Here is a 12,390-nt window from a genome sequence, read left to right as displayed (position 1 = left end):
TTGACGTGAAATTGGCATAATATTGTTATGAGGGAATCCTTTATTTTCGATTTTGTATGACCATGAGATGGATGATGCCGCCGGATCTAGATGGTGGAAACTAAGAATAAATTGTCATCAATTTAGAGTTAACACCCCTTTGACAACTAACATTACTCTAGGAAGAACATCGTAAATCTAGCTCCTTGAAAGTCAGTTTTAACTCCATTTAAGGTGAAATTTAGCTCTTTTATGCACACCAGTTTGGCAACACTGCCAAAAGGCAAGGAGAAATTCATTGGGCATATGGGAGCATTTTTGATTTGTTATCTTGGGAATATCAAACTTCCAATGGAATAGAAAACGATATCAACGGGAAGAGGGCAGTTTGAAGAAGTGATTGCCCAGCAGAAAAGTAGAAACTCCCATTTGATTAGCCGTAATTTGATGTTGAACTTGATTCTCCATAAGGAATACAATGGATTCCGAAAATTCTTATTCGTCATATTTTTTACAGGTCGTATCCAGCTTAATAATCAACTTTGAAAAACGCTTCGACCTGTCACATGTGGAGAAATTCATACTCTCTTGTACCCCCACGTTTTTCTTCAGTAGCATTGCCCATTCCGACGATATTCAAATAAATGCACACATGGTGCGTAACTGTATCTCCTCGGCTTAATTATTCTGACAGTCTCACAAGTGAACCTAAGAATATTTTAAAGCAAATTTTGTTATGTTGATAGTTGCTCCAAAATACCTACCTACTTATTGGAAGTAGTGTTAGTGTGAACAGGAGGAATTGCTGTCAGAATGGGTATCAGAGTCAGCTGTAGAAATTAATTCTGATTATAAATATTTTGCAGAAAACAAATGAACATACAGTTGAGGCTAAGAAAGCTGTCGTGACAACAATACCCAGTTCCAGAACTCTGGATTCTCTCGTAGAACTTCAAGCTACAAAGACAGGCACGCCAAGTACAACATCCAGGTAGGTTATCTATCTAGGCAAATCTAGAAATATTTCAAAGAGGGTGGGAGGTCATTGCAAGCTAATCAGGTGCCTTACATGTTATAAATATTAATAATAATAATAATGTCTATTTCTTCTACTGCATGAGCAGGTATAAAAAATGGTGTAAAAATATTGAACAACGTGCATTCATTATTACCTACCATACTCTTCCAACTTGTTGTTTTCTATAATGGAATTTAATGCCAGAATAATTAGGAAAAATACAAAATTTCTTAGATAACAGAAAGGACTTCGTTTCCAGCTCATAAAAAGTGAAGTTCCTGATTATTATTTTTATGCATATTATTGTTATATATTTTGGATACAATGATACATAAGTAATGCATTACGTTTCATAGGCACTGTCAGGACAAAACTGATTTATTCCACTAATTTAATCTTTATCATTATATAGTACGAAGTGCATTTCAAAAGAAAGGGGCGATGTTTCATAAGAACCGACTGGCAACAGTGATCGGATCGCGCCTGCGCAGTAACATCACTTGGTCCATTGGCTATCCAGCAACCATACATTCGCTAGTTTGCTGTTCGTATCGTGTGTGTTGGAGTGTTAAAATGGCTGCGCGCATACACAATCCCGCCAGGTGCGAGGTCAGTTCTGTGATTCGATTTCTTCACGCCAAAGAACAAAATGCTGCTCAAATTCATCGAGAATTGTATAAAGTGTATGGTGACAGTATAATGAGTGAAGGAAAGGTGCGGCAAAGTTGAAAAAGTTCAAGCAAACTCCATCTGCACGAAAAATGATGGCAACTGTGTTTTGGTGGATTTCCTGGAACCGGGGAAAACAATCACATTGCAAGCATACTGTGAAACACTTTCCAAACTCAGACATGCCATACAAAACCGACGACGTGGAATGTTGCGTTCAGGAATTGTGCTTCTCCATGACGACGCCAGACCACACACTGCTGCCCTCACTGTTCAGATGATTCAGAAGTTCGGATGGGAAATTTTTGATAACCCCCCCCCCCCCCCATATAGTCTGGACCTTGCACCAAGTGACTTTCACCTACACCTAAAAAAGTTGCTTTCATCTCAACGATTTGTTGAAAACGACAGTGTTGAATTGGCTGAACTTCCAGGCAGCAAACTTTTATGCAGAGGCTATAAAAAAGTTTGTGCCACGGTACAGAAAGTGAATGGAAAATAATGGTGACTATGTTGAAAAATGAAGTGGATATGTACATGTTTGTAACCAATAATACAATGTTGCTAAACGTACTTTCTTGTTTCCTATAAAATATCGGCCCTTTCTTTTGAAATGTGTCTCGTACATTCTGCAGAATCAAATGATTGTCACTGTAATTGGCAATAATGATGATTATAAGGGACAGAATTACAAATTAAGACTGGCACTGCAGGATTGTGGCAACTTCAAAATGTAAAAATTCTTCAGATGCTCATGGAAAGTATGGATTAATCTGTCAGGTCTCTAGTATTAAGGAAGGATATATATTTAATATACAGGGTGGCCCAAAAGTCCTGCACCATAGGCGTATGACGATAAATATGAAATGTTTGCAAATTCTTCTTGCATGTGAACCACGTTGATTACTGAAGAGCGGGTAGAAGTTATTCTGCCATGTGGATGCAAACGTTACTACCACAGGGAAAGGAGGAAGGGGGTGGGTGCAAGTAGCACACACCACTGTTGACATCAGGGACAAATAGCATCTGTGTGAGGGAATTGCCTCTGAGTGCCATGCTATTTCTCTGGACTTTGTGACCCACATCCTGCAACCTCCTACAATTGTGTTTTGACAATGGTGGCAAACACATTGAACAAATATTGTAATCCAGCCTATAGTGCGGGACTTTTGGGCCACCCTGTGTTCTTAAAAGTAAATGATCTCTTGCATTTCTTTTGTTGTTACATAGAAAATACTCATGCATGCTCATTGAGAAATAGTTAGTAATGTATAAGTAACACTTATATTAATTTTTTAACAAGTTTGAATGCGAAACAAATTCATCTGTCCAGTTGGTTCATGTCATGATGAAAATATTCTTCCTTCCAGTGGCTATGGTTCACAAGCAGTTTCATCAACCAATTTGTCCAGTGAGGATTCCATGTCAATCCGCAGCATCAGCGTGGATGAAACTCCAGATATTGAGTCAAGACCTCTGGCAACAGAACTCCAGCCAGTCACGGAGGTCCCGAGTTTGACAGGAGAGGGAGAGAACTTCGTAGAAACAGTCTGTGCTGGTTTGGTGGCTGATGCCGAGCCTACCAGCCGTGCCCAACAGGAACCTTCCCAAATCTGTGAAAACGTAAAACCCACTGAAGCTACCCAGTCAGAGCCAAGTGAAAAGGTTCAAAGCGACACCCAAAATAATGTCAATGAACAGATCTCAGAAACAAACACAAGTTGCGAAAGAAAAGATGAAAGTGGAGGTAGCAAATCTACAAGTAGTGTGGCAAGCACCGGTTCCTCCACTCCACAGCAATCCAACTCTGCAGACGAGTCACCTTCCGAAAGCTCAACTGTCCAAACTCACCTTCCGCCAGGGAAAGTTGTGCGGAGAAAGAAGCTGAGGAGCCAGACGGCTCACAGGGCCTCCTTCCCCATGGCCAAACCGAACATGTCGGAAAGCAAAGCTGCCTACAAGTTAGAGCAACAGCTCAGTCGTGGAAGTGAGCTTGGAATTACTTTGTGCTCAGATAATCCCAGCAGCACTCAGAATGGCGATGTTAGTTCACAGAACTCGTCTGCTGAGAGACTAGTCAATGAAGGTAAGTGTAGGTGCAGCTTAAGTAATTTCAGATGCAATGCTGTTGTGTAGAAATAACGTCTCCCACAGTTATCACTTTATGTACAGTTTATTTACACCTACCCTTCGCCATATATACATCTTTTCATTACAAATCCAATATCAACTGCTCCTGGTTGTCTTTTGCCCCAAAACACAGAGAATTGCACTTCTCAGGACTTTACTGTATGAGCCCACTATTTACCATAGCGCTAACCTGCTCTTGCCGTTTATCACGCAAGAGTCCCTATGCCATCCTCTCATCAGTGCAGTACATCTTATTTGAGCTACGAGCACACTATTTACCATAGTGCTAACCCGCTCTGGCCATTTATCATGCAAGAGTCCCTACGTCGTCCTCTATCAGTGCAGTACATCTTATTTCAGCTACGAGCACACTATTTACCATAGCGCTAACCTGCTCTTGCCGTTTATCACGCAAGAGTCCCTACGTCGTCCTCTCATTAGTGCAGTACATCTTATTTGAGCTACGAGCACACTATTTACCATAGTGCTAACCCGCTCTGGCCATTTATCATGCAAGAGTCCCTACGTCGTCCTCTCATCAGTGCAGTACATCTTATTTCAGCTGCGAGCACACTATTTACCATAGCTCTAACCTGCTCTTGCCGTTTATCACGCAAGAGTCCCTACGTCGTCCTCTCATTAGTGCAGTACATCTTATTTGAGCTACAAGCACACTATTTACCATAGTGCTAGCCCGCTCTGGCCGTTTATCACGCAAGAGTCCCTACGTCGTCCTCTCATCAGTGCAGTACATCTTATTTCAGCTACGAGCACACTATTTACCATAGCGCTAACCTGCTCTTGCCGTTTATCACGCAAGAGTCCCTATGCCATCCTCTCATCAGTGCAGTACATCTTATTTCAGCTACGAGCACACTATTTACCATAGTGCTAACCCGCTCTGGCCATTTATCATGCAAGAGTCCCTACGTCGTCCTCTCATCAGTGCAGTACATCTTATTTCAGCTGCGAGCACACTATTTACCATAGCTCTAACCTGCTCTTGCCGTTTATCACGCAAGAGTCCCTACGTCGTCCTCTCATTAGTGCAGTACATCTTATTTGAGCTACAAGCACACTATTTACCATAGTGCTAGCCCGCTCTGGCCGTTTATCACGCAAGAGTCCCTACGTCGTCCTCTCATCAGTGCAGTACATCTTATTTCAGCTACGAGCACACTATTTACCATAGCTCTAACCTGCTCTTGCCGTTTATCACGCAAGAGTCCCTATGCCATCCTCTCATCAGTGCAGTACATCTTATTTCAGCTACGAGCACACTATTTACCATAGTGCTAGCCCGCTCTGGCCGTTTATCACGCAAGAGTCCCTACGCCATCCTCTCATCAGTGCAGTACATCTTATTTCAGCTGCGAGCACACTATTTACCATAGCTCTAACCTGCTCTTGCCGTTTATCACGCAAGAGTCCCTATGCCATCCTCTCATCAGTGCAGTACATCTTATTTCAGCTACGAGCACACTATTTACCATAGTGCTAACCCGCTCTGGCCGTTTATCACGTAAGAGTCCCTACGCCATCCTCTCATCAGTGCAGTACATCTTATTTCAGCTACGAGCACACTATTTACCATAGTGCTAACCCACTCTGGCCGTTTATCACGCAAGAGTCCCCACGCCATCCTCTCATCAGTGCAGTACATCTTATTTCAGCTACGTGCACACTATTTACCATAGCGCTAACCTGCTCTTGCCGTTTATCACGCAAGAGTCCCTACGCCATCCTCTTATCAGTGCAGTACATCTTATTTCAGCTACGAGCACACTATTTACCATAGCGCTAACCTGCTCTTGCCGTTTATCACGCAAGAGTCCCTCGCCATCCTCTCATCAGTGCAGTACATCTTATTTGAGCTACGAGAGCACTATTTACCATAGCACTAACCCGCTCTGGCCGTTTATCACGCAAGAGTCCCTACGCCGTCCTCTCATCAGTGCAGTACATCTTATTTAAGCTACAAGTGCACTATTTAGCATAGCGCTAACCCGCCCTCGCTGTTTATCATGCAGAGGTCCCTAAACATACGGCGCTCACTCTGTGTATTTCTATGCATCCATAATAACTGCCTGAAACCATCGGGCCTTGTACCGGAGTATCTGAGAACCCGCAACTTCCTGTGTATCTGAGAGCATGGGATTCTGAGATATGAGAGAGTCGTAACAAGTCGGAACCCGGTATTTATACCTCCGACAAACGACCTGCCCCCAAACTGCCGGAGCAAGATCCTATTGTTACCTTTCAAACAGGGAAGCCGTTGAGGAAAGGCAACTGTTTTCTTCCCTGGTTACTTGGCCAAAAGCAACTTAGGCCAGAGCATTTACAAAGAAATAAATTCGTAGTCTATATACTTTCCAATTTCAAGTTGTGTGCATAAAAACCACACAGCAATGTTTCATTGTGACACATATTACTTGGATAGGAACCAGTCAACAGCAACGTTCTACACCATAGTGGCATGGCAAACTGCGCAAGCCTGCATTTGATTGGTGAAATCATGACATGGCACAAGACATGTATTGCTTGTCACTTCGGTGTGAAATCTCTGTCGTAACATTTGTGGTGGCTTTTAGGTAAAGGTAAGATAAAGTTCCTCGTGCATATAGCACTGCGTCATGAAGGCACGTTTAGGTGATGTAAGGGTAGTGCCCCACACATTCTCGATCATGGCTATTTTGGAGGTGATGTGATCAGCACCATGCTCTGGCCTCCTTTACCCCCCTCAGGTAACCATTGATTTGAAGCTGCGTGAGCCCCAGAGCTGCTTTATGCGGGGACACCCCGGAAATCGAACCCAGATCTCCTGCCTGGCAGTCAGATGCCCTACCAAGAAGACCACCGCATCTCCTTGTGGTGGGTTTTACATGGGTAAAACTTTCGCCACCACAACACAATATTAAACAATTGCTTCTGCAGTCAACTACCCATATCTGCGGACACCTCTTCACAAGGGATGTAAAATATAGCCCTTTCTAAAGACACATAAATGTCAACCTCACTTCCATGAACTACACCGTGGACTGCATTTTGCAGACTAACAAGGCTCTGATGTCTGGACTCATGGCCAGTATAATCCTCTGTGGGGCTCATCTTCATCCTCATCTTCATCATTAGCCAAAAGTGGCAGAAAAGCGAAGTAAAATATGTTGAATCAATCAATGAATCAAACGTCTTCCACAAAGTGCAGGAAGTGGGTATTCATATGACTTCATTTCACACCTCACCTTATCCCTCATGCTAAGCAATCCTACTCTTGTTAGCATTTCAAATTCTCCTGTGAGCATTGTCTAGCACCCGCTCATCTGGCTTCACTGCATTATAACAACACACCGATGATGTGGCCCCGTCTGCAAAGCATAAACAGCTTATTTTATCTGAGAAGGTTTTCTTCTTTGATATCATCTCTTTTAGCTCTCTCATTACCCTTTTTGGTCTGCTGGATAAACTCAGAACAAAGAAATCACATTTGTGAACTGCAATGAAACCAGGGGCACGTCAAGTATCTTGAGCACCCATCAAGCAACGTGAAAGCTCATCTACTTGACGGCCAAATAAACATTGTTCAGCGACCGCTGCTCACTTGCACCTTGAGCGACCTTGCACCTTGCTTGCTGCAGGTTTAAGGCACAGAATATAGTGTTTTGTAGTTCAATCTCGTGAGATGGTGGCTAATGAAGAAGTATTTCGTGATTAACTTCTTGTAATTGGTGTAATTACAGTGGAACCCCGATTTTTACATTCCTCAGTTTTATATTTTCTTACATTATACATTCAGTATTCATGGTGCCAATAGAGCAAAATGCTACAAAATTGTCCTCGATTTTACGTTTCCCTGCATTTTAAGTTTTTTCAGCTTGGTCCCCTGAAAAACGTAAAATCGAGGTTCCACTGTACAGAAGAAGTTCAAGTAACAGAAGTTAATATAAATTTCCACTTTTTGTAATTGTATTAAAATGAAAGTGTTACATACACCATAGTGTTTGCAAAGTGGTGCAAGTGTGTGAAAAGAAAATTTTGATTAACGTTTGGTGAAAAATGTTTGATTTTGTTCTCATCCATTAGTACCCATCATTGTTTTGAGAAGAAATAATTTTTATAATATTAGTTCTGCAACGTGCGTTCACAGACAATGGCACCGATATTTTGATCAATGAGCAGCAAGCAACCACCGACTAGTAAATGATCTGTCAGCTCAATGAGCGAAATCTTGTTCAGCAAGCATCGCTCAGATACGTGCCTCAGATGAAAAGTATTGTTTGGAAACACATTCACATCAGCGTTTCAATCACTGACAAGGAGGTGTTACATGATTGGTTAGTTGTCTGGTGCAAATTAAGTCTTTGCAAGAAGGTCCATGCAGCCCAATCATCTTGGCGCATCTCAGTATAAAGTAGACTTAAACAAAAACAAAAGAAAGTTTGTTTCTTTATTGGCTAAAATTATTTATTTTGCTGAATATTTAAGCTTTGAGGAACTTTCCTCCCACCATGTAGGTCCTCCTTGCCACGGCTCGGCTTCTTAATGACACAAATTGCATTTATTTTCATCTGTAACTCATCCTTCATGTCGTTGCTCATCTAAAGGCATTTTAACATTTTGGTTTCTTGTATTGTTTAGTTTTTATAGTGGGGTGCAAGGGTCTTCTTTGAAGGCACCCAACTCTTCATGTAGTGTATCCAGGAACTGGATGTTTAAGGCTCCTGCAATCTCCGCCAATATAATCCTTCATGGGATTGCACAGGGTGGTGCAGAGCCAACTGACACATTTGATATGCTCATAGATGATGAAAGAAAGGAAGGAAAATAAGGAAACCCATATGTAATGGTACATTGAAGTATGCAATTTTATTACTAACAACTTACAAGTTCATTTTGTGAAAATTACATCAGACAGATTTCTCCGTAGTTCATCATCAATAGCCGTTAGTTCCTCAACAATGGCTTCTATCAGTTGTTGAAGAGTCGTGATATGCCTTCTGAACACACGGTCTTTCAAGAATCCCCAGAGACTGCTGGCATGCCGAGCATTGTGGACTACGTTCAAATGCTTCCCTCACTCTCTGCAAGTTCTCAGGCGTATGCACTGTTGTTGGAGCTCCATGTTTCACATCCAATACACCGCCAGTTTCTTCAAATTTCTTCACCCAAGCCAATATGGTATTCCGAGACGGCACGTTACCATGTCTGCTAACAATGAATTGTTTTCTGAACAATCGCTGCATTTTAACCACTGACTTCGTTTCGTAATATCTACGAACACAGAAAACGCGATGTTCAACACTCCGCAACGGTCCATTATGACTGTTGCTGTGTTCTTGTAAAATGGCTTCCTATTCTCTTCTCATCCCCCCCGCAATCCACTTCAAACTATCCTGCATAATATATTCAACTTTCAAATGTGGCAGTCGGCTCCGCACCACCCTGTATGTTGTCCTGGACCATGTCTTATTCTGTGTACTGTGCGTCACTTTACAGAATCGAGCTCTTTACATGTATCATTGGGTACTGGTTTTTAGTTTATTGTTGTTTTAATTTGTTGCATTTCAGTGCATTGAAAGAATTTGTTCTTTAAATTCACTGAATTTTCAGTTATTGAGTTTTTAATAAGAGGCTTATGCCCACATACTAATAGAAGGGAAGTTTTAATAAACCAACAAAACAGCATAAGTTGTGTTCACTATTTGCCTGCAACATTAGTTTCATCTGTACTGATCATTCATATGACTTTTGTTCACAGATGAAGGGGACAGCACAAGTCAGTCTTCTTTCGGTTCACGCCCAGACCTGCACCGCTTGTCGGAAACACCAGTCCCTGATTGGGTAGTAGCCGGAGAAAGTGTTTTGATTCGTCCATATAATTCATCAGGTGCTATAGCATTTGTTGGTCCAACGGAATTTGCAAGTGGCACGTGGATTGGTGTTGAATTGGATGCTCCCACAGGCAAGTACGAGGGGAAGTCAGTAAATAGGTCAGAAACTGATGTGGGAAAGCTTGAAAAAGGAGTGAGTAGTTTCTAAAGGTGTTAGGTGGCAGCACAATCCAGCTTGATTGTATTAAGTTAGCAGTCACTAGAATGCAGATGCACGCATGGGCAGCTCAGTTTAAGAATGACGATCGTACTTGAGGCCTGTACGTGAAGATAGTACGGGTGGAGGAGATGATTCGAGCTGACTGACGAGTGACAATAAACAACATAGCATCTGCAATAGGATGTTCTCGTGGTTTAGCCTACAGCATAATGCATGATCGTTTGAATTTCTGAAAAGTGTGTGCATGATGGAAGAAAACTATTTGTGGGTTGAACGTGAGGTGTGACTGTGGCTGGGACAGCAGCCCAAAGAATTTCATGCAGCTGGTTTTGGGGGACTGATAAATCAATGGGATAAGTGTTTGTGAAGATTTTGTTGAAAAATGAAAACTGTTTTTCAAGTTGGTATTTTTGTAATAAATGTTTGTGACCTACTTACTGGCATACCTATGTATTACTAATATTTTAAATTCTATTTACAACTCAATTGAAAAAATATTAATACTGATGCAATATTCTTTAGATTATAGATCACAGAACAGAGTTGTCAGTAAAATCAGTGTATTTCTTATTTTTCTAATTCTATTGTAAAAGTAGTTGAAAACGGAATTGGGAAACATAATAAGTTAGCCGTGCATTTTTATGTAATTTTATAAATATTGTCATACATGTGTGAACAAGTAAAAATAACAAATTACAATTACAATTGAAAAATTGAAGACAGAACACTAATTTATTAATATGTTAAATCATTATAAATGTTCGTCAATATTGATGTCACTGTACTGGTATCAGCTCAGCCCTACTTTTGATCATTTCTGTAGTGCTTTGTTTAATTTCATTCTCTACACATGAACCTTATCTTGAAAGAAATAAAAATGACATTGCTGCATGGCATTGAAATATCAGTGACTTCAATGTGACGACTGTGGCTAGGAAGCTGATGGCAAATAATCTTTCTTCTGGGCTTTGAGGACAATGCTAATCCTTATAGTAGTCTGTTTCACTTCAGTTAGAACCAGAAAATATTGTTTTTTATATTGCATCTTCTGGGCTTTTTGGGTTTTAAGTCATTTTTCAGTATTTTTTTGCAATCATTATTGCATTTTTCTCATTTTTGAAGTTTCTCCTTCCCAGTTGTTTCATGAATTTTAAATGCATTTGCTATCATAACTTAATATTTAAATTCACTAAAATCTTCTTTTAACAAGTATGCCATTAATCGTAAATATGGTCAATGCAAAAGCACAATATTATTTTTAACTGAAATCTTTGGCAATGGATTTTGTGGAATTAATTTATGTAAATTAACTTTTCTTCCAGCAAACTTAAAATACTTTGGGTGTGAAACCTACTTTGAGTTTCTCCTGCTGGCCACTATTATCACTTTAATCTGTGATTTTACAGTAAAATTAGTCCCAATATTAAAAAAATATATAATCTGATGCACACGAAACAAAACTGCATTTTCAGATGCTGACCGACTACTGTATCATGCAAGGCCAATTCTGAAAGGGGGTGAATGACAGATAAACCTTGAAGTAAAAATATGGGAAAGTACATTAGCACTTGATTGTTTTTTTCCCATAGTTTAAACCACCAAACAACAGATTTTATCAAATTATTCAACTAGTGTAAAATCAAGCTTTCATTTTAAATTATTTTTAGGTCATTTTTTAATAATCTTAAGGCCATTCTACAGGTCATTGTTTTAGATGTTTTAGGTCATCAAGTTCCGTACCCTAGTTATGAGAATGATTTTTTTATTTCCAGGCAAGAACGATGGCACTGTGCAAGGACTGCGATATTTTACTTGCAAACCTAAGCATGGGATATTTGTTCGTGCTGACAAGTTAATTCTGGACAAGAGAGGCCGTGCTATGAGAACCAGCCGCAGGACATCCGATTTCGGAATCAGCAATAGTCGAAGCCGTGAAGGCCTTTCGGAGAGCGGAATGAAAAGGAGTCACAGTAGAGGTAAGGAGACAAAATTTATCTGAACTTACCGATGGCTTAATGGTTGTGCTGTTGCCTTATAATCCAGGGGTCCCAAGTGTAGCTACTGTGGATATACTTGACAGTTGTTCAGATGCCACTGTAAACTGTGTGTTGAATCCCGAATTAGCCTATTTGAGCATAAAGTGGATAAAATCTAGTTTTTCTCAAGGAACAAATGTACTGGTGAATTTTCGTAGTCTTCTTTTTTATTTTTCCACTTATATTCCTTGATTATTTCAACAGTTTTTTTTTTTAACTTTGTTTTCATGTTCATTAAGCATCCAAGATTCACTTCCACAAACCCTAGTTTGCACATGACTCTTCTTTGACAAGTGACTGTCCACACACACATTCTTATCACAACTCTTGGTAATAGAATGGATCATTACCGATCACTGATGTCAAAATCATGTATTTTGAATGGATTAATGCTATCCTGAATAAATTGGATGAAATTAATTAACTCCTTCCTCAATGCCCGTAACATGAGTGTCTTAGGCCCCCCCCCCCCCCCCACTCCCTGGAAAGCATGTAATGAAAAGTTTCATT

The 12,390-nt window shown here is 40.5% G+C and overlaps 1 protein-coding gene across 1 annotated transcript in view; it reads left to right on the top strand.

Moving 5' to 3' along the window:
* The window catches only part of Khc-73 (Kinesin heavy chain 73), a 405,567-nt gene that overhangs the window by 382,410 nt on the left and 10,767 nt on the right, over positions 1-12,390 (top strand). The window contains exons 28-31 of the mRNA XM_083114710.1: positions 846-970; positions 3,037-3,752; positions 9,552-9,755; positions 11,617-11,820. Coding sequence (XP_082970836.1) covers positions 846-970; positions 3,037-3,752; positions 9,552-9,755; positions 11,617-11,820 — 1,249 coding nt within the window. The remainder of the gene's footprint in view (positions 1-845; positions 971-3,036; positions 3,753-9,551; positions 9,756-11,616; positions 11,821-12,390) is intronic.

Source organism: Lepisma saccharinum, chromosome 29 (assembly GCF_977018435.1).
Source record: "Lepisma saccharinum chromosome 29, izLepSacc3.1, whole genome shotgun sequence".
Classification (NCBI taxonomy): Eukaryota; Metazoa; Arthropoda; class Insecta; order Zygentoma; family Lepismatidae; genus Lepisma; species Lepisma saccharinum.
The sequence above is the reverse complement of the archived record's forward strand: the minus strand, read 5'-3'. Positions and strand labels throughout refer to the sequence as shown.